This window comes from Lytechinus pictus, chromosome 1, assembly GCF_037042905.1.
Source record: "Lytechinus pictus isolate F3 Inbred chromosome 1, Lp3.0, whole genome shotgun sequence".
Taxonomy (NCBI): domain Eukaryota; kingdom Metazoa; phylum Echinodermata; class Echinoidea; order Temnopleuroida; family Toxopneustidae; genus Lytechinus; species Lytechinus pictus.
The window spans coordinates 6,509,592-6,532,919 of NC_087245.1; the positions used below are offsets into that span (position 1 = coordinate 6,509,592).

Below are 23,328 nucleotides of genomic sequence, written 5' to 3' on the forward strand. Positions count from 1 at the left end.
TTAGTTTTACAACTAAATGCAATTACATCTTATAGTATCATGGCATCTTGTTATTGTAAATAGTCTTCTCCTGTCACTTGATTTCCATGAACATAATGAAGTTTAATAAGATTTGAGGAATGCAATGTATTGCTTAATGTTACACTGCTTTAATGAGACAAGAAAAGGCAGATACCAATTTTGAGGCATGATGAATTTCTATAGGTGCAGTAGTTGGTATTGAGAGATCAGAAAGAGCCAACACGCTCTTTCAGATTTTAATACCGCCTATTAGAAATAACCCAGTTGTTTCTTATGCATTCCATCTTTCTACATCTGCGTTTAAGGCAAATTTCTTTGTCTTTTTTTCAATATTAGCAATGCGCCTTAACACCCTCAACATGTACCTTTGACTTAACATCTAAATGTGTATTATGACTAAATAAACCCATTCATAGACTTTGCCCTTTTGTAGGATGTATGCACATATATATATATATATTATATATATTTGTTAATAGGTAATGCATCATTTACTGTTGATGGATCATTGACGATTGCTGGTATGTTCTCATCTGACCTGAATGACCCTACTACGGTACTCTACCAGAACACAGCTGGTGGTCTTGTTAAAGGAGTAAGTTGAAGAAGAAGACTAATTACCTACCATTGTGTATTAATAAGATATGTTTTATTCTTCTTTTATCTATCTAGTTTCTGTAAATGCAAAGAAATGTGATGCTACCTATGTGTTTAATATTTGCTTCTACAGAAATGAAAATACTGTTGTAGTTTTTGCATAAAATCCAGGAGAGAACATAAGTTTCTTTCACTCCCATGTAAAACTTCTGCAAAAATGATGAGGTACATGTACTATGATACCACAGTAGGCATGATAAGTTGGAAGAAGGATTTTAATGTTACAAATAAAACATGTGTGATATGTAAAAGATAAATGATATTTTAAAATCTGGATTTGCCTTTTATACGCCTGTCCTAGACGGGATGTATTATTATATGCCCGTCCTAGATGGGATGTATTATGGTATAACGCTTGGTGTATGTCCGTCTGTCTGTCCGTTAACTTTTTCTTGTATTTTTGTAAATGCAATATCAATTTAACTTGACCTAGGCTCATATAATTTGGTGTGTATGATACTCGCATGGATCCCAGGAAGCCTATTGATTTTGAGGTCAAAGGTCAAGGTCACAGTGACATTTCATCCTACCCTTCTGAAGTCCTTGTTAGCACAATAACTTCAAGTTTAACTTAACCTAGGCTCATATAATTTGGTGCGTATGATACTAGAGTGGGTACCAGCATGGACATATTACAACTGGACATTCAACGAATCCCCTCCTTTGGGCCAAAGACCGTCACCGCTAATCCTTTTATAAACACAGTGCTGGCAGCTGACGCCCATCAAGCCAGTCGTACAACACGCTGTCACTAATGGACAGTGGAAATCAATTGTGCGCTGCTCCTACACATTGCGATGTTCTTCGTTCACTTTATCCAAAGCAGCACACAGCAGCGAACGTTAGCGCTCTGATAATGATCACAGAAACAAGAAAACAGGTGTGCATAAACATATTTTTTACGTACATCGCTAACAACCGCTCACAAAATGCATTGACATCACCGTGCAAATCAGTATATCTACAGCAAAAAAGCAGTTAGAATTCGATGGAGAAATGTGTAAAAAAGACGTTAAAAATGCATCTGTTTCGGACAGTACTGATGTCGATAGTCACGCTTACCTTCGATCAGAAGTTGATTTTCATTTGGCCGTAAAATTCCAGAGGATTGGCGAAATTTAATAGAAATTTTTTCTGATGATCGGTCTACAATTGCACAATATTGACAGCTTGAAATAATGTATTGAAAACCGGAAATAAATTGCGCATTGCATTATAGGTAATGCAGGGACTTTCCCTGATCGCAGGCAATCGAGCTATATGACCGCATCTGGTCGAAAGAGGGCCAGAGATCGAGCGGTAACTGTCATGGTCCAAGAAGGGATTGAGTAAACAATTGCCCCGGGCGCTTGTCGTAAAAAAAGCGCAAAGAGAAAGTTAACTGTGTGACAGCAATTTTGATAGCTGGAAACAGGTGGTAGCCATAAAATGCTCTTGTTGAATGTCCATTTGTAATAGGTCCATGGTACCAGGAAGCCTATCAATTTTGAGGTCAAAAGGTCAAGGTCACAGTGACATGTTTTCATCTCACCCTTCTTAAAACCTTGTAAACATGAAAGCTTCAATTTGACTTAACCTACATGTAGGCTCATATACACTGTGTACATGTATGATACTAGCATGGATCCCAGGAATTCTATTTATTTGAGGTCAGAAGGTAAAAGGTCAAGTCACCATCTTCCACTTTTCTTGCTTGAACAATAACTCCATTTTCCGTGTTACTGGCGGGCATATTATGTGCTCGCCTTAGCAACACTCTAGTTTTTATGCAGGAAAAATGTGAATGATAATGCTGCTTTTGTGATGTACATGTAATTCAAATGCAAGTCTTGTTTTTAATTTCTTTTCCTTACAGTTCAATGCTATATTTGAGCCCCTAGGATCCCAGTATTTAGGGGTAATTGTGACAGGATTCATGTAAGTTCATATCATGTTTTTAATAGAAAAAAGCAATTTTAGAGAATGCTCGTTAAATGATTGATTTTTTTCATTGAAAACTTAAAAAAAATCAGAAAATGTGGACTTTGGTTGAAAACATATCTTATATTAATATTGTGCTCTTGTTATTTTTAAAGTGCATTTGAGAGTTATGTTTTTTTAACAGGCTCATATAATTTGGTGTGTATGATACTAGCATGGATCCCATGAAGCCTATTGATTTTGAGGTCAAAATTTAAGGTCATAGTGACCGTGCTTTCATCTTACCCTTCTGAAGTTCTTGTAAATGAGATAACTTCAGTTTAACTTAAACTAGGCTCCTATAGTTTGATGTGTATAATACTAGCATGGATCCAAGAAATTCTATAGATTTTGAGGTCTAAAGGTCCAAGGTCAAGTCGTCACCTTCCACTTTTCCACATTACTGGCTGGCATATTATGTGCTTGCCCCAGTGACACTCTTGTTTGATTATATTTTGCATGAGCATTAGGACTCGATCTTGCATAATTTGTACTGCTCCTTTTAATGCGGATACATCTTAGTGAATTTTGTGATAATTTTGACAAAGTAATCAAGGAATTATTAGACATTGATGTTACTATTATTTGAAGGAATCAACTATATGGGAGTATTATGGGGTTTAAGTATATCACAATTGACAATATCACTTAATGAGAGATTATGTGGAGCGTTGTGGCCCAGTGGATTAGTCTTCGGACTTTGAAACAGAGGGTTGTGGGTTCGAATCCTAGCCATGGCGTAATTTCCTTCAGCAAGAAACTGATCCACAATGTGCTGCACTCAACCCAGGTGAGGTAAATGGGTACCGGTAGGAAGTAATTCCTTAAAAAGCTGTGTGCGCTATGAACGCCTAGCTTAGCCGGGTAATATAGGAGCGCCTTGAGCACCTAACAAGGTGGATATGTGCGCAATATAAATACCCTATATTATTGCTCTTATTATTCTCATCTCATTTTATCAAAAATGTAACAGCATGACATATTTACAAAGTCTCAAATGAAAATTTCCAAATTTTTTCTTGATATGTTCAACTAAAAAAGTAAAATATTGGTGAAATGGAAATGATTGTACATTGTTCCTATGTCAGATATGTCAATCATGAAGAGGATAGTTGTGAGATTTAGATGCCTCCACCTACAGTATGTGCTTGCTCAAGCAGATGTTTTTGTGAAATATATTCTTATTTAGTTCCCCATCCTATTACAAGTAATTTGTAGGTCAGATTAATATAGCAGTGTTGGTAGCATACATTGTAACTGTGCAGTTGAGAAGAAGAATATTCTTTAAAATCGCTATGAAACAATATGATTAATTCAAGTACAATTTGTTAACCTTGTTTTTTTTCATTTCCAGGAATGGAAGCATTGATGCAGGATTTTCAGTAATCCTGGATAGTTTGATAGAGCATAATGGCAGCAATCCTTTGGTTGCCACAAGAGAATCAATCAAGAATTCTATCAATAATGGAATAGGAAATGGGGCATTTGGAGATTTGCCAGTTGTTCCAGGATCTTTATCTGTTTATCAAGGTATTAACTTGAATTACTTAAATTCTATGCAACATTCTATTTACCTTTCAAATTTGGTCAACCTTTTCTCTTGTAGCCCAATACATGTATCTAGATCAATGTATCACCTTACTTGTAGGTATGGCTTTACTTTTACAAGTGACTATTCAGATGATTGTAAACATACATAGTTACTTGTTCTATCTTGTTGTTAGTATATTTTGCTCTCATTGCACAAAAATAATATGTTGATTTTCTCTAGATATATGTATATCTATGAGGTGTAAAGATTAGTGATTTTTATCATTTAAAAATAGATGAGGAAAATCCAGTAATCAGTGAATGTCCAAGTGATCAAGATGTCAACACAGACAGTGGTAATGCTACAGCTTTAGTAACCTGGACACCACCTACAGCAGCAGATAATTCTGGTACTCAGACACTGACATCTACTGCCAATCCTGGAGATTACATGTACTTCCCTATTGGAAATACCACTGTGAAGTATACATCAACAGATGCATCAGGAAATACAGATGTATGCACTTTCTATGTCACTGTCATAGGTAAGCACATGCTCTGTATACTGTTTGTAACAAATGATCTCTTTCTCATTCTATTCACTCAGTTAGTAATTGTTTTGAACAGAACTTGAATCAAAAGCTTCATTCAAACCCTCAAGCTTTCGTGGGATCACAATTGTAATTCTACCGAATAATCCTTTTACTTCTCTTTGCTTAGGATTTATTGTTTGGTTAAATAGTTATATTAAATAGACATTGCAGATCCAACTACTTTCTGTATCTGGTAAGTGCTCACTAAAGTTGGCACCAGCACTAGTCTTCAGGTGAAAACATGCAATTCCCTCTTCTAATTGTTTTTGAAATTGTGTTGCCATGGTGACATCATGTTATTGCCCAAAACCCAGGTAACAGCATGTTATTACCAAAACCCCAGATTTTTTGTCTCGCTTGCATAGCAGAGCGAGACTAAAGGCACCGCTTATCTGACTGCGGCGGAAAAATCTAAGGTTAATTTTTTAAAATGACATCATAACTTCAAAATCATATGAACTTATTTCTTGAAATTTACACATAAAGGTAATAAAGTATTACTTAACATGTTGCCCGAGTTTCAGGTCACATGACCAAGGTCAAAGGTCATTTAGGGTCAATGAACTTTGGTCATTTAGGAGGTATTTGTTGAATTACCATCATAACTTTGAAAGTTTATGGATATAGTCATGAAATGTGGACATGGGGTAATCCAGTATCATTGCTCATCTTGCACAAGTTGTAGGTCACTCAAATGTCAATTAGGGCCGGTGGATGTAGTAGTATATTCTTATATGAATGGTGTTTTTTGTGAATAATTATTTTATAGTCATTTTTAAAGTCAGCACTGCTGCTTTATTGAATTGCTTAATGCAGGTGAGACTGCCAGAGGCACTCCACTTGTTTAACATAGCTCTTGAAATTTGGCTTAAATATTCATTTTGGTAAAGACAAGCATGATTTATATTCCAAATGTGTTGGAAACTGTGTTGTCATGGTAATGACATAGGGTGGGGTATTATTAATCACCTTCAATGATATTTCTAGTTATTATTATTATCATTATTATTATGATCACACTTGTCATGAGAAAAAAATGAAAATCCATATTTTATTGTTCGAAATAGACATGAAATGAAATACTTCGAAAATTTGCTGTGCCCTATTGATCGTGGGACTGGCAGCCGCTGTGCAGCGCCAGATCGACGAGGCTCTATCCCTTTAATCATTGAACGGCAAAACAGGGTAGCAGCAACTCCCATCTGTTAATTTCTTTTGGTTTGACACAGCCAGGGTCTGAACTCCTGACCTCCTGGTTGTGAGATGGATGCTCAACTGAGCCAACACACCGGTTCAATTCATGTGATAATTTTATTATTTATTTATTCTGGCTTTACCTCTGCTGCCTATAGCTCAAGCATTTGTGGAATTTTTCCTTCCTGGTACCTATTGACTATACCCTGGAGGAGAGAGTCAATGTACATAAACACCTTGCCAAAGGAAGTGAATGCTTCATTGGTATTCAAACTCTGCACCTCCAATAGTCCGGAAACTTATCCACTCTAATAGCCACATTGTCTCCAATTTGAACTATCTATTAATTTTACTCTCTGAAAGATTCTGAGAATCCTGTCATCAGTGGATGTCCAAGTAATCAAGATGTCAACACAGATAATGGTAATGCTACAGCTTCAGTAACCTGGACACCACTTTCAGCAACAGATAATTCTGGTAACCAGACACTGACGTCCACTGCTAATACAGGAGATTACTTCCCTATTGGAAACATCTCGGTGACTTACACCTCAACAGATGCTGCTGGAAATACAGATACATGTACTTTCTACATATCTGTTACTGGTAAGTAATCTCCAAAGAACCTTTTCTGTCAGTTAAGAATCGCTTCTGAACCTCTGAATGATTAAAATAATTTCATTTTGTCAAAGATATCTTCAAGAAATTCATGCAGTATAAAAATAGATTTCAGCCTCAGATGTTTGGCATTGAATAGCTCGCAATCTTGGTCAATTTTTTGCATTCTCTACAGAAAGCAAGAGTTTGTTTTTTATGTTTTATAAAAGATGAACATTATTGTTATTATTATTATTTGTTTGGTGAAACCTGTGCCAGGGAGGCTAAATGTGAACGGAATCACTATGACCTGCAGGTCTCTCCTCCCGATAATACTGATTAGGGGAGTGCACAGGTGGACCACTACACTGGGGTTTCCCTGATTAAATACCAAGGAACTTGTTCTTTTCTCAGACAATGAGAATCCAGTCATCAGTGGATGCCCTAGTGATCAAGATGTCAACACAGACAGTGGTAATGCTACAGCTGTAGTAACCTGGACACCACCTACAGCAACAGATAACTCTGGTAACCAAACACTGACATCCACTGCCAATCTTGGCGATTACTTTCCTATTGGAAATAACACAGTGAATTATGCATCGACAGATCCATCAGGAAATACAGATGTATGCACTTTCTATGTCATTGTCATTGGTAAGCATGCTCCTGTGAGGATTTCATTTCTCTATCTAAATGTATATGTACTGTGTCTGTTTTTTTCTTCCTAGCTTTCTCTCATGGCTACCCTTCTACTGTAATTTTCAACATATCCATACTGTGTCTGAAATAGTTGATTAGTAGTTTATTTCATTTTCATCTTTAACTTTAGAATGATATATTGATAATATTAATAGTAAATATAACAAGAGGGCTTATTTGAAGTGTAAATTTAATATTTCCTACCTGTTTTCTTTTGTGTTTTGAACTCCAGTGTAAGGCCGATCATACTATATCTTCATAGGGCTACTGTTCTTTTGAAAACAGATTTATCTAAAGATCAAACTGCATTTTAAACAAGACCATCATGAGAGCTTTGCACCATTATGATAATTTCTTTTCTCTATTTGAAAAATTAGACAATGAGAATCCAGTCATCAGTGAATGTCCCAGTAATCAGAATGTTACCACAGACATTGGTAATGCTACAGCTGTAGTAAACTGGACACCACCTACAGCAACAGATAACTCCGCTGACCAGACACTGATATCCACTGCCAATCCTGGAGATTACTTCCCCATTGGAAACAACACAGTGAATTACACATCAACAGATGCTGCTGAAAATACAGATACATGTACTTTTTACATATCTGTTACTGGTATGTAATCTTCAAAGAACCTTTTATATCAACTAGAAATTGCTGCTTTCAGATATATCTTCAAGAAATTCATGCAGTATGAAAATAGATTTCAGCCTCCGATGTTTGTCATGGAGTAAGTCACAATCTTGGTCACTTTTTTGCCTTCTCTTCAGAAAGCAACAGTTTGTATCTCTAAAGATGAAAATTCAGGATAAAATACAGAGATAATTAAAATTGTCTTATGTTGTATTTAGACAATGAAGATCCAGTCATCAGTGGATGTCCAAGTAATCAAGATGTCAACACAGACAGTGGTAATGCTACAGCTTTAGTTACCTGGACACCAACTACAGCAACAGATAACTCTGGTAACCAGACACTGACGTCCACTGCTAATCATGGAGATTACTTCCCTATTGGAAACAACACAGTGACTTACACATCAACAGATGCTGCTGGAAATACAGAACTCTGCACCTTTTATGTGGATGTAACTGGTGAGTATTACTTGTAAGCCTTTTATTGTCTGACTCATATTTGTACTCTTTTTATTTCTCAAAAACATGGTACTGGAATCAATATATTTGTGAACAAGTTGTGAATTGAGGCATAGTAACTGCAACCCTGTTTAATTTGGTCACAAAATATCTGTCATCCAAAATTATATAAGATATACTCCAGGATTTTAAGTAATTTTGTATTTATGTCAATTTTTTTTCATTTTATAGTCCCTCATGTCCTAATTGACTTGTAGTTGTTTAGTATTGGTTTGCTGCTCTCCATCAGTTACATGATGTATGAAACAATTTGGTCATTGCTTTACTGAAACAAAGAGCTGAATGATGATTGCATTTGATATGAATTTTCAAGCAAGCTTTCTTGCTGAGCTGATATTGAAAACCAATACAAATCAATAACATTCTGCAAAAAAGGTACTCCCATAGGAAATCACTGAGCAATTAAGAGGGGAAATAAAATAAGCTTTTTCTTTAAATATACCTCAAATAATACTTAAAAAGAAACCAATTTAGATATAGAGAAGAAAGATTAGTGCATAAATAGGGAAATGATGTCATAGGTGTGCATACTTGCGTAAACTATGGGTGTACTGCTCTTGCCACTCTGTATTGACAGTTTATCAACAAATATTTTATTAAAAAGCATTCACTCTCAAAAAGTTTTCAACAATGAACCCAAGGAAAATAAATCCAATGTATAGAGGTATAAAACAAGAAAAGCAAGAGTGGGAAAAGAGAGAGTGAGAAAGAGAATGAGAGAGGGCATGCTTGAGAGACCGAGTAGAAAATCAATGCGAAGAGAGGAAAATGAACCCCAATGAGGATAAGGAAACAGAGGTCTGTACAGAAAATAAAAAGTAAAAGTAGCCTTTCTTGTTCTGACCACAAAAATGAAGGAAAATCCATATATTCATTCAACCTTGAGAGTGCAAAGCAATTGTGTTTTTTGACAGTATATGATCAATGGTTTTCTTAACCTTTTGAAGGGAGCAAGTTATCTCAGTCGGTAAAGTGTCTGCCTGTCGAACCAAAGGTTGTGGGTTCAAGTCCATCCAGAGTGAATGATTGATGCTTGCTTTGTGTGTAAATATGTCCCTCCCCTGTTCCGTAGATGCAGGCTATGTTAAAAATGTAAACATGCCGTTACTTTTATAAGACTTTAAATGGAGGCCCCTTGTAGATATCAAGAGCCTACTGCCTTCTTTCTTATAAGTTTAGGGGGAAACCCTGGTGTAGTGGTCCACCTGCACTCCCCCAAAATCTGTTGCATCGGGAGGAGAGACCTGTGGGTCATAGCGAATCAGTTCACTTTTCGCCTCCCTGGCACAGGTGACGCCAAAAAAATACAAGACCCTGTGACTTGGCTATATTCTTCATCAAGTGATGGCTGACATGCGACTAGCAGTCAAAGAAGAGAGCTGGCGAAGCCCAGGTGATCCCGGCTTTCACTGCTTGCTATGAATTACTCATGAGCAATTTCGATCTGTGATGTCGTCATGGGACCTGTTCGTTCCCTTCTATGGAACGGGGTTCACCGATCCTGTGTTTGCTGATTAGCTGCTACCTCTCACCAAAGACACTACAAAGGGAAGACTGGACACTGCGGAAGGGCCCCCACTAGCGTCGGGTATTAAGTTAACCTTAGCACATCGGTACACGGCTGTGTATAAAGCATATGGGGGATATGAATAGAGGGGGATAGGGAAAGGGCAGTGCTTGGAAATGATGCAACCTCCCTTTCCCCAGAAAACTCTAAGATATATTCATCTATAATTTCATTATATATTATATTTTTTTTGAAAAAAATAAAATCTTATATCAAATTCGCCTCTCCTTCACCCCTCCACCATTTCAGCCATATACGGGAATGTATACTTACCTAATGCTGTAGGGCACTCTTCCCAAGCATTTCATTACACGTTCTATTGACTGTCCTGTCTTCCCCTTGTTTAGTCTTTGCTCTCACATCGTGGGTTCCAGCCAGGAACAATGGTTAAAATAAGAAATCAAATTCAGGTTCCTAAAGGCCCAGTGGCTTGCTCATTCACACAGGTTTGAACAATAAGTCTTTTCTTAATAGTCACTAGTTTTCTTAATAGTAAATAGGTTTCTGATATTTGCGTTATATCAGACATTCAGACATGGGGCCTTGTCTATTAAAAGGCTATGGTTTCCCAAGTAATAGAAACACTTTCACAAAATAATTGAACAATGAGCAAGGAGAAGAGAGAACTAAAGTATCAAGGAAAACAAGTCAAACATGCAAAAGGGGGAAATGAAAGATAGAGTGAAGGGACAGAGAGAGAGAAACAGAGGTACACTGTGCTCAGAGAGAAAATCATGATGTGCCCGGTAAAAAAGATCCCTATTGAGAGAGAGAGAGAAAGAGAGGGAGACACATCGCAATTATTACAAGAGAAAGCAAAGTTTCTTCTGATTTAACATGCTTATTGTATGGATACTTTGTACATACATGTATTTCGTCTGAATACGGAAACAATCAGTACATGTAGATGCTGTATACAAGTACTCAAGCAAGAGGTGAGTTTGCATTGATGTTATGAATTATCTTTTCTTGAATTTTATCACTCATAGGCATCGAAATATTAGATATACACTTTGATTCTATCAGTTGACCAATTCTTCTGGTTTTGATTATTGCTATAAGTGACCTGCCACCCCAAAACAAACAATAAGTCACCCAAAATAAATTTAGTGATTTTTATTGAGTTGAAAAGCATATCCTCAGCTGTAAAGTGATGAACATGTATCACTTCTTAGAATTGATCAGAAAGCATTACCCACTGGAGTGCATTATTAAATGCAAAAGAAATTTAACAGGAGCTTCACAAAATTTGAATAGGAAAACACAAGGTTTAAAGTTTGGGGTTCACTAAAGCATGAGATGTTTTCACTGAAATCTTAGTGAAACTTTCAATCAGACTCCAAAAACAGATGTCAAAGAAACTATTGTATATATTTCCTTTTATTCAACTTCAAAGTTTGGCAATATGAAGAAGAATGACTCTTTCAGATGAACTAATTTCATTATTTATACATTTTGAAGACCAATGTTGGTTTGGCTACAGTATTTACGGAGAACCTTCCCTGGGGTGAATGGTTACATATGGTGAACATGCAGTTTGACGAATGCAATGGCTGTTTCAGTGGGTTCCATAATTTTTTTTTCTTCTGGAAATAGGATTAGAATAGAAATACATTAACATTTTAAATTATTTTAATTTTTTTTTAGTAAAACGACCTGCATAGAGCTACATGTATATCAAAGGAATTTTCTTTCAGGTTAGACATTTATTAGGAAATTATCCTCCAGGATATACAATTACATTGATGGGTGATATACAGGGTATTTGAAAGAAAAAAAGTCATAACCAAATTCATTAAGCCAATAGTCAATTGATTGAATAGATTTATTCATATTTAAGGTTATTGTTATTGTCCTAAGTTGTCATGATACATGTAGATAAGATATGATATTGTGTCTGTGGCATATGCCACAAGGAAATTAAAGTGAACCAGTTTGAAATAACATGCACTTAGACACCAAAGGACAGGAGACAGAGGGGATGAGATAGAAGGAAACCTGAGATAATGAGGGGATAAAAAAAAAAGCAACAAGAAAAAGCACAGCAATGATGTACATGCATACATCACAACCAACTCGGCAATGTGTACATTATAACAAACCCATTACATGCATCTTATAATGGAGGCCTTGCATGCACCTCCAACACGAGCACTTTAAACTGCATGGACCTATAGACGTGAAGTATTGCAGCATGGAATGACAAGAGGGTGGAATATGAAATAAGTAGGAGACTGTAGTAAGTAATATACTACATGGTACACAGTACACTAAATAAAGAAATGGGAACATTCATTTTATGGCCATGGTATATGATTGAAAAAGGGTTTATGAAGAATTTTGTCAGTGGTTTTCACAGCAGATTTGCTTTTAGCCAATCTTATGCAATGATTTCCAGTAGCCTATAACATATTTCAGGGATAACCACTTACAAAATATTCATGAAACCCTACACTAGTAACACAGTGTTTTGGAGTTGTTGTTTTTTTCCAGTTTTTAGATTCTGGCTTGCATGTACTCAATATTTTTTTATTATTTGTAATGAGAAGACTTTGTTGATTTTCTTTCATCCTAGGAGATACTTGGGTCATAAATGATGTTAATACAATTTTTGCTTTAAGGCATTAATGTCATGCATAATAATTATCCAGTCTTAGAATTCATCATTTTTTAAACACCAAAACGGAATATCATCCTTTATTTGTAAGTAAAAGTTAGTCTGAATACAACTGAGATTGTAATTTATATACATGTAGACAACTTGAAGTCTGTTAGTTAAAACTGACAGTAAAAAAATGCCCTGCAGCAACTCTCACTAAAAAGAGATATAAGATTGCAATTTTGTTATGCATGCTGCTAAGTCCTGCCCAAGTAATCCTAATGCCACAACGACATTGGTAATACTACATTCACTGCCAGTCCTGGAGATACCTTTCCTATCGGAAATGACACTTGCTTTGCTACTGATGTTGCTGAAAATTTAGAAATGTGCACTTTCTTCATAGTTGTATCTGGTTAGTGCATGAATCTTTGTGTGTGTTTTTTCTGTTAGTACTGTAATTTTATGCTGTGTATTGACCATGATATTCCAACCTTTCAAATACTTTTCCTATAATGTATATCTTATTGTATCTTTATTGCAAAGATCATGAGACTCCTGTCATCAGTGGATGTCCAAGTGATTCAAATGTTACTGCAAACATTGGTAATGCTGCAGCTGTAGTAACCTGGACACCACCTACAGCAACAGATAACTCTGGTAATCAAACACTGACATCCACTGCCAATCCTGGAGATTACTTCCCTATTGGAAATAACACAGTGAATTATACATGGACAGATCCATCAGGAAATACAGATGTATGCACTTTCTATGTCATTGTCATTGGTAAGCATGCATGTTCCTGTGAGGATTTCATTTCTCTATCTTAAGTATTTGCATGTTTGTTTTTTTTCTCCTAGCTTTCTCTCATGGCTACCCTTCTACTGTAATTTTCAACATATCCATACTGTGTCTAAACTAGTTGAAAAGCGGTTTATTTCATTTTCATCTTTTAGTTTACTATGATCTTATGTAAATTGAATAATATTTCCTACTTGTGAATTTATTAGGGGATTTTTTTGTGTTGTTCTGAACTCCAGTGTAAGGCCTATCGTACTATATCTTCATAGGGCTACTGTTCTTTTGGAAACAGATTTCTAAGTTCAAACTGCTTTTAAACAAGACCATCATGAGAGGCCATATAGGCGCTAAAGCATTCAAGGAATAACTCCTACCGGGTACCCATTCACCTCACCTGGGTCGAGTGCAGCACAATGTGGATAAATTTCTTGTCGAAGGAAATAACGCCATGGCTGGGATTCGAACCCACGACCCTCTGTTTCAAAGTCCGTAGACTAATCCACTGGGCCACAACGTTCCATGTGTGTCTGTCTCTCCAAGTTTTCTCTCATAGCTAATACTAATGGTGTCATGGCTAACCTTCTACTGTACCTTTCCAACATATCCATGCTGTGTCTACAATAGTTGAAATAGGTTTATTTCATTTTCATCTTTAAGTTTGGAATGATATTTTGATAATGTGAAGACATTAATAGTAATTGTAAACAAGGTAAGAGGGCTTATTTGAGGTGCAATTTAAATAATATTTTGAACTCCAGTGTAAGGCCGATGATACCATATTTTCATAGGGCTACCATTCTTATTAAAACAGATTTCTAAGACAAAATATTTGCTTAAAAATGCTTTTAAACAAGACCATCATGAGAGCTTTGCACCATTATGATAATTTCCTTTTCTCTATTTGAAAAAATTAGACAATGAGAATCCAGTCATCAGTGGATGTCCCAGTGAACAGAATGTTACCACAGACATTGGTAATGCTACAGCTGTAGTAATCTGGACACCACCTACAGCAACAGATAACTCTGGTAACCAGACACTGACATCCACTGCCAATCCTGGAGATTACTTTCCTATTGGAAACAACACAGTGACCTACACATCAACAGATGCATCAGGAAATACAGATGTATGCACTTTTTATGTCGTTGTCATTGGTAAGCATGTTCCTGCGATGATTTAATTTTTCTCTATCTGTATGTGTGTCTGTCTCCTGACTTAGCTTTCTCTCATAGCTAATACTAATCATGTCATAGCTACCCTTCTACTGTGCTTTTCCAACATATCCATACTGTGTGTAAAATAGTTGAAAAGAGGTTTATTTCATTTTCATCTTTAAGTTTAGAATGATTTATAGATAATGAAGACATTGATAGTAATTGTAAACAAGAGGGCTTATTTGAAGTGTAAATTGAATAATATTTCCTACTTGTGAATTTATTAGGGGATTTTTTTTGTGTTGTTTTGAACTCCAGTGTAAGGCCGATCATACCATATCTTCATAGGGCTACTGTTCTTTTGAAAACAGATTTCTACTATCAACTGCATTTTAAACAAGACCATCATGAGAACTTTGCACCATTATGATAATTTCCTTTTCTCTATTTGGAAAATTAGACAATGAGAATCCAGTCATCAGTGGATGTCCCAGTGATCAGAATGTTACCACAGACATTGGTAATGCTACAGCTGTAGTAACCTGGACACCACCTATAGCAACAGATAACTCTGGTAACCAGACACTGACATCCACTGCCAATCCTGGAGATTACTTCCCTATTGGAAACAACTCCGTGACTTACTTTGCAACAGATGTGGCTGGAAATTCAGAAACATGCACCTTCATCATAGTTGTTTCTGGTGAGTTTTCGTTGTATACATTCCATCATTTTTTTCTTTTTAGTAAGCGTAGCACTAGATTTTTGAGAGGTAACATGTCTTATTTCTTGTCATCACTATCATAGACAATGAGAATCCAGTCATCAGTGAATGTCCTAGTGAACAGAATGTTACCACAGAGAGTGATAATGCTACAGCTGTAGTAACCTGGACACCACCTACAGCAACAGATAACTCTGGTAATCAAACACTGACATCCACTGCCAATCCTGGAGATTACTTTCCTATTGGAAACAACACAGTGAATTATACATCGACAGATCCATCAGGAAATACAGATGTATGCACTTTCTATGTCATTGTCATTGGTAAGCATGCTCCTGTGAGGATTTCATTTTTTCTCTATCTGTATAATAATAATAATAATAATAGAGTATTTCTAAAGCGCCAAATCCACATTGATTATGTGCTCAAGGCGCTGAAATATACTTGGTATATTATTATTACCCCGGCTGTAGCTGAGCGGCCATATAGGTGCTAAAGCATTCAAGGAATAACTCCTACCGGGTACCCATTCACCTCACCTGGGTCGAGTGCAGCACAATGTGGATAAATTTCTTGTCGAAGGAAATAACGCCATGGCTGGGATTCGAACCCACGACCCTCTGTTTCAAAGTCCGTAGACTAATCCACTGGGCCACAACGTTCCATGTGTGTCTGTCTCTCCAAGTTTTCTCTCATAGCTAATACTAATGGTGTCATGGCTAACCTTCTACTGTACCTTTCCAACATATCCATGCTGTGTCTACAATAGTTGAAATAGGTTTATTTCATTTTCATCTTTAAGTTTGGAATGATATTTTGATAATGTGAAGACATTAATAGTAATTGTAAACAAGGTAAGAGGGCTTATTTGAGGTGCAATTTAAATAATATTTTGAACTCCAGTGTAAGGCCGATGATACCATATTTTCATAGGGCTACCATTCTTATTAAAACAGATTTCTAAGACAAAATATTTGCTTAAAAATGCTTTTAAACAAGACCATCATGAGAGCTTTGCACCATTATGATAATTTCCTTTTCTCTATTTGAAATAATTAGACAATGAGAATCCAGTCATCAGTGGATGTCCCAGTGAACAGAATGTTACCACAGACATTGGTAATGCTACAGCTGTAGTAATCTGGACACCACCTACAGCAACAGATAACTCTGGTAACCAGACACTGACATCCACTGCCAATCCTGGAGATTACTTTCCTATTGGAAACAACACAGTGACCTACACATCAACAGATGCATCAGGAAATACAGATGTATGCACTTTTTATGTCGTTGTCATTGGTAAGCATGTTCCTGCGATGATTTAATTTTTCTCTATCTGTATGTGTGTCTGTCTCCTGACTTAGCTTTCTCTCATAGCTAATACTAATCATGTCATAGCTACCCTTCTACTGTGCTTTTCCAACATATCCATACTGTGTGTAAAATAGTTGAAAAGAGGTTTATTTCATTTTCATCTTTAAGTTTAGAATGATTTATAGATAATGAAGACATTGATAGTAATTGTAAACAAGAGGGCTTATTTGAAGTGTAAATTGAATAATATTTCCTACTTGTGAATTTATTAGGGGATTTTTTTTGTGTTGTTTTGAACTCCAGTGTAAGGCCGATCATACCATATCTTCATAGGGCTACTGTTCTTTTGAAAACAGATTTCTACTATCAACTGCATTTTAAACAAGACCATCATGAGAGCTTTGCACCATTATGATAATTTCCTTTTCTCTATTTGGAAAATTAGACAATGAGAATCCAGTCATCAGTGGATGTCCCAGTGATCAGAATGTTACCACAGACATTGGTAATGCTACAGCTGTAGTAACCTGGACACCACCTATAGCAACAGATAACTCTGGTAACCAGACACTGACATCCACTGCCAATCCTGGAGATTACTTCCCTATTGGAAACAACACAGTGACCTACACATCAACAGATGCTTATGAAAATGTAGAACTATGTTCTTTTAATGTAGTCGTGATAGGTAAGTGGTTATTGATAAAGATGTTGCTTACAAACTGGTATTGAGATTTCTAATTCAGTGGTCCATTATGATGTCATTGTAATTGTATCTCTCTTTATCAAAAGTCTGATGACTTTCACACAGAAACACAGAATCCATTATAAGAAAAAAAGATCATCATGTGCACAAATATGCAAAATCCAGCAACTTTAATGGAACGTGCGTACTAATTAGCATATAACACCCCCTAGGAATATCCGATATGATATGGGCAAATGTATCAAAATGTGCACAAAAATTTCAGGAAAAAGGTAATGATGCAAGAATCCAACATTGGAAGCAGCACCAAAGCAGTCATAAAAAATGCAGTACGGGTTAAACCTTATCATCATATATCATTTCTTTATATTTCATTTGTTTTTAATTGAAAGGGATTGATCCATGTTCAATCTTTATTTGTGATTAATGTCTTTCACATTTCAAGCAATTCTGATGATATCTCTAAATTAAGGACTTCTCATTGACTACATGTAGTACTATATTCTGGGGTATTTATCAAATCAATTTGTTTTGATTACAGACAGAGAAAATGCCATGATAAGTGGCTGTCCAAGTACTCAGGATGTCAACACAGACATTGGTAATGCTACAGCTGTAGTTACCTGGACAACTCCTACAGCAACTGATAACTCTGGTAACCAGACACTGACATCCACTGCCAATCCTGGAGACTACTTCCCCATAGGAAACAACTCCGTGACTTACTTTGCAACAGATGTGGCTGGAAATTCAGAAACATGCACCTTCATCATAGTTGTTTCTGGTGAGTTTTCGTTGTATACATTCCATCATTTTTTTCTTTTTAGTAAGCGTAGCACTAGATTTTTGAGAGGTAACATGTCTTATTTCTTGTCATCACTATCATAGACAATGAGAATCCAGTCATCAGTGGATGTCCTAGTGAACAGAATGTTACCACAGAGAGTGATAATAGCGCTACAGCTGTAGTAACCTGGACACCACCTACAGCAACAGATAACTCTGGTAATCAAACACTGACATCCACTGCCAATCCTGGAGATTACTTTCCTATTGGAAACAACACAGTGAATTATACATCGACAGATCCATCAGGAAATACAGATGTATGCACTTTCTATGTCATTGTCATTGGTAAGCATGCTCCTGTGAGGATTTCATTTTTTCTCTATCTGTATAATAATAATAATAGAGTATTTCTAAAGCGCCAAATCCACATTGATTATGTGCTCAAGGCGCTGAAATATACTTGGTATATTATTATTACCCCGGCTGTAGCTGAGCGGCCATATAGGCGCTAAAGCATTCAAGGAATAACTCCTACCGGGTACCCATTCACCTCACCTGGGTCGAGTGCAGCACAATGTGGATAAATTTCTTGTCGAAGGAAATAACGCCATGGCTGGGATTCGAACCCACGACCCTCTGTTTTAAAGTCCGTAGACTAATCCACTGGGCCACAACGTTCCATGTGTGTCTGTCTCTCCAAGTTTTCTCTCATAGCTAATACTAATGGTGTCATGGCTAACCTTCTACTGTACCTTTCCAACATATCCATGCTGTGTCTACAATAGTTGAAATAGGTTTATTTCATTTTCATCTTTAAGTTTGGAATGATATTTGGATAATGTGAAGACATTAATAGTAATTGTAAACAAGGTAAGAGGGCTTATTTGAGGTGCAATTTAAATAATATTTTGAACTCCAGTGTAAGGCCGATGATACCATATTTTCATAGGGCTACCATTCTTATTAAAACAGATTTCTAAGACAAAATATTTGCTTAAAAATGCTTTTAAACAAGACCATCATGAGAGCTGTGCACCATTATGATAATTTCCTTTTCTCTATTTGAAAAAATCAGACAATGAGAATCCAGTCATCAGTGGATGTCCCAGTGATCAGAATGTTACCACAGACATTGGTAATGCTACAGCTGTAGTAACCTGGACACCACCTACAGCAACAGATAACTCTGGTAACCAAACACTGACATCCACTGCCAATCCTGGAGATTACTTTCTTATTGGAAACAACACAGTTACTTACACATCAACAGATTCTGCTGTGAATATAGTAACATGTACTTTTGATGTATTTGTTTCAGGTAAGTATCATAATAGACCTGAAGACACTTTCTTGTCCTAAAGTGGATGTTTGTTAACCTTAGAGCTTGTTCTAGTCTGTGTACCCATGTGTTAATTTTTGGATGTTTTTATTGGTTTATGTGGTTTAGACTAGTCTTGAGTTGACTTGGCGGTCCACCAGTGCTTACCCGAGACTGTCGGTCACCAGTGCAATTTCACGATTCAGTGTCACCAAAGACTAAGAATATCAACCACTTTCAGGCCTTTATTACCTTATCTAGATCTATATATTGAGTCTTACACATGATACAATATTTCTTAAGAATAAATCAACCAAGTAAATCTATGAAAATGGTAGTACCTTAGGGGCGTTTCTCAATTGTCTTGCTTGAATTCATTGGCCCGAACCATGAAAATCCAAGTTGCATTCTATTTTGTTAATAATTATACAGTGTAAGTACATGTATTTCTAATACGCACTTTGTAATGAATGATTACTCAAGGCACTACTTATAAAATAAACACAAACATTTGAAATTTTCATGATCATATATATATATATATATATATATATATATACACTGCCATGTTAATGTTGGGCTTCCTTTTGTTGTATTGTGGTATTGTTGATCGCAATCAACTAGAAATTGCAATCGATTGATATTGTGGGAATCATGTAGTGGAGTAACTAAAAGTGGAAACAAACAAGCAGTACAAAATGGATACGCCCATAAGTATGCAACTTGGATTATAACAACTCGGGCCGATGAATTCAAGCAAGAAAAATGAGAAATCCTGCTCATGTTCTATTATTTTCATAGCTGCTACTCGGTTGATATATTGTTTAGAAATGTATGATAATGTGTAAGTCTTGATATATAGATCTTAATGATGAAATAATGCTCTGAAAAGTGGTTGATATTCAGTCTTTGGTGACAATGCATTTCTAATGTATTTCTTTATTTTGGCAATCTACCGGCCTCCTGAAAATCCTGGGTAGGCAACAGTAAAAAAAAACACCTGGATGACTCAGGCCTAATAAACTGTCTTGTTTTGTCTGTGGGTTTATTTTTTGTTCTGTCTTGGTACATTTTTATTTGTTAATACTTATTCCACTAATTTTCTGCTGTCAATGTATTTTATTTTATGTACCTAATACCTTAATTCATTTATTGCTATGGTTGTATTTTCTTTGTTATGAAATTGAATAATTTTTTTTATTTAAAAAGATTTTAATATTTGATTGGTAAAAAAATTAATATCTTAAGTCAAAGCTAACTCTTTATAATGTCATTATTAGGTCTATATACATTATTTGTGTGTGTGTGTAAGGTGGGGGTCAGTTTCAAATTCCCCATAGGTTTCCCCATTTTACAGTACTGCATTGTTGTGTAATGAATCATCATATTGTGAAACAAAGTATTTTAAACAAACAGAAACATTTCAGAAATTTGGGCTGTCATTATACTTACATTTATCTGAAGATAAGCGATCATTTAAAGGTATCCCTAATTATGTGTTTCATTGCTACTCTTTGAAATGTAATGGCTGAATAAAGAAACAAACTAACACGATGCATGTTGTCTACTATTTGCTTTTCATTTAAAGGTAAATGCTAGTTTTGGTAACGATATCAAAATGAGTTCGTACAGAATCCAATGAAATGACCACCAAAGTGTATGTTTGTATAAATAAAACGCATGTGCCAAAGGATTCTGGAAGAAATTGTGTAATTGCTGAGAAATCAGCAAATAAGCACAGGATTCGGGTAGAGCGTCGGGCCCGACGCTCAAAGCAATAATTATACACTGTCCCACGTGCGCTTATCTGTGTTGGGGAAGTTCAGTCTGAACATTTTTCAGCGTAGATTTCAAGATTTCACAAAGTTCAGTTTATGTAACTGTACCAGATCTAGATCCTCGATGATATACTGACAATTAAGCCTGGTTTTACAGACTTTCTCATGAAATCAGTGTTTACTGCAACTACTGGAATTTCTCTATGCTTGTAAAAGATATGTAAAAAAAGACTTATATTGATCTGTTTCAAATATCATCACTAAAGCTTTGAGCAAAAGTGGCTGATCTTAGCAGCACCAACTGGTTGCAAAATATTGTGATATAAATAGATGTGTAATTCTTTGTTTGAAATAACCCTATCCCTCTGGTTGTGGTCTTCTATCTTTTTATCTCCTTTTTTTCTTTGTTTTCACTGTAATTTTTGTGCAAATTGTTTCATTTGATTTCCTTTCTCTATTTTTACCTGTGGTAATGTCATAATTGCTATTTTTCACCAGGTTTAACTTTGGGTAGCATTATTTATTCCTCCACCCTGTGCTTTATTATATAAATACATATTTTGGGGTGAATTATAATTTAATTTTAGCTTTATTTGTTCATCATATGATTATATTTGTTTTTACCTCTTTTTGTTCTTTCAGTTTATGTATATCTATCTCACTGTTGTGCTACATACTTTTATCTCTGTATGTTTGTATGTCGGTCTTAGATGCTTTAATACCTGCCACTGGTGCAATTATTTGACAAATATCATTAGTTTACTCCATCTAAATACATGATGTCATCCTTGAGTGAAGGAATTTAATTTTTTCATCATTCAAAAATTGTTTTTTTGTATTGATTTTTTTAAAATTTGATAGCAGCTATCCAGTACCTTCAATTGTGAATTGTCACAGTAGTACTTTAGGTATTGCACCATCTTCTAATATAGACAATCAATATTTGAGATTTTGATAACATCCAATTAAAGTATCAATGAAATTCTTTTGCAATAGAGTTCCTAAGAACAAAAGGGGGAAATAAAAAACCTGTTTTCTTGAAAATGTAGGAGGACATTTATTGTCAGGTGTTTTCTCTTGCCTCTGCATTTTGTATTGTTAGGCACGTGTCCAAATTGTGTTAAGAAATTTGAATAAGTTGTAAAATATTGAGAGGTTTATGGTTTTAATTTTTCTACATTAGTGTATAAAAAGAGGTGATATTTGGTTCAAAATATAAATCATGTTAATGGATTCACAGTCAGCAGGCATTTAAAAAAAGGCTTTAATGCATGCTTTGATTCTACTTGACCCTTCTAAAACCTCCCAAGGAAAAGGGCCAGGAACTGATGGATTTTATTTTTTTTGTGAAAAGCATTAAATCAAAATCATAATTGATCATATCTTTTGTATCAAATCAGCAAACAAGTTCCTTGTATAAACTTTGTTTAAAAATTCTTGCTTCTCTTTACAATTACTGCACTCAAGTTTACTACATTGTATTAATTTGACATCTTTTAAAAACTTTCTCAGTTGTAAATTTAGTGATAGTGACATACATGTAGTTATAATGTCTGACGCCATTTCTCTTATAGACAATGAGAATCCAGTCATCAGTGGATGTCCCAGTGATCAGAATGTTACCACAGACATTGGTAATGCTACAGCTGTAGTAATCTGGACACCACCTACAGCAACAGATAACTCTGGTAACCAGACACTGACATCCACTGCCAATCCTGGAGATAACCTTCCTATTGGAAACAACACAGTGACTTACACATCAACAGATTCTTATGGAAATGTAGAAATATGTTCTTTTCATGTAGTTGTGATAGGTAAGTGGTGTTTTCATGCTTAAAGACATACATGTATCACATTTTCCCTGTGATAATCATGGAACTTCCCTAATCCACCCTGAAACACTCGTCACCTGTACTTTTGAATCGTTATGAAGTCAGTGAATAAAGTATTACTTTGACGGGAGTGTAAATAAATTTTATTGAAGATATTTAAAAGAGTTGCCCCATGAAAGATGAACAGCTATTTATTTACATCTCTGTATCGGTTAACTCTTCATGCATCTCGCTCGCATTAATGCACACCTGTAGACACGTTTTATTAGCAAATTTGCACAACCACATATTTCCCTTTTGATGCCCCTTTGTCACATAG

At 35.8% G+C, this 23,328-nt stretch overlaps 1 protein-coding gene across 1 annotated transcript in view; it reads left to right on the forward strand.

The window, feature by feature from the left end:
- The window catches only part of LOC129254562 (uncharacterized), a 177,994-nt gene that overhangs the window by 36,092 nt on the left and 118,574 nt on the right, over nucleotides 1-23,328 (forward strand). Inside the window, exons 22-39 of the mRNA XM_064113465.1 lie at nucleotides 501-616; nucleotides 2,534-2,595; nucleotides 3,992-4,167; nucleotides 4,464-4,712; nucleotides 6,318-6,560; nucleotides 6,966-7,208; nucleotides 7,631-7,873; nucleotides 8,110-8,352; nucleotides 13,125-13,367; nucleotides 14,297-14,539; nucleotides 15,000-15,242; nucleotides 15,347-15,589; nucleotides 16,326-16,568; nucleotides 17,029-17,271; nucleotides 17,831-18,073; nucleotides 18,178-18,423; nucleotides 19,154-19,396; nucleotides 22,749-22,991. Of these exons, the coding sequence (XP_063969535.1) occupies nucleotides 501-616; nucleotides 2,534-2,595; nucleotides 3,992-4,167; nucleotides 4,464-4,712; nucleotides 6,318-6,560; nucleotides 6,966-7,208; nucleotides 7,631-7,873; nucleotides 8,110-8,352; nucleotides 13,125-13,367; nucleotides 14,297-14,539; nucleotides 15,000-15,242; nucleotides 15,347-15,589; nucleotides 16,326-16,568; nucleotides 17,029-17,271; nucleotides 17,831-18,073; nucleotides 18,178-18,423; nucleotides 19,154-19,396; nucleotides 22,749-22,991 (4,008 nt within the window). The remainder of the gene's footprint in view (nucleotides 1-500; nucleotides 617-2,533; nucleotides 2,596-3,991; nucleotides 4,168-4,463; nucleotides 4,713-6,317; nucleotides 6,561-6,965; nucleotides 7,209-7,630; nucleotides 7,874-8,109; nucleotides 8,353-13,124; nucleotides 13,368-14,296; nucleotides 14,540-14,999; nucleotides 15,243-15,346; nucleotides 15,590-16,325; nucleotides 16,569-17,028; nucleotides 17,272-17,830; nucleotides 18,074-18,177; nucleotides 18,424-19,153; nucleotides 19,397-22,748; nucleotides 22,992-23,328) is intronic.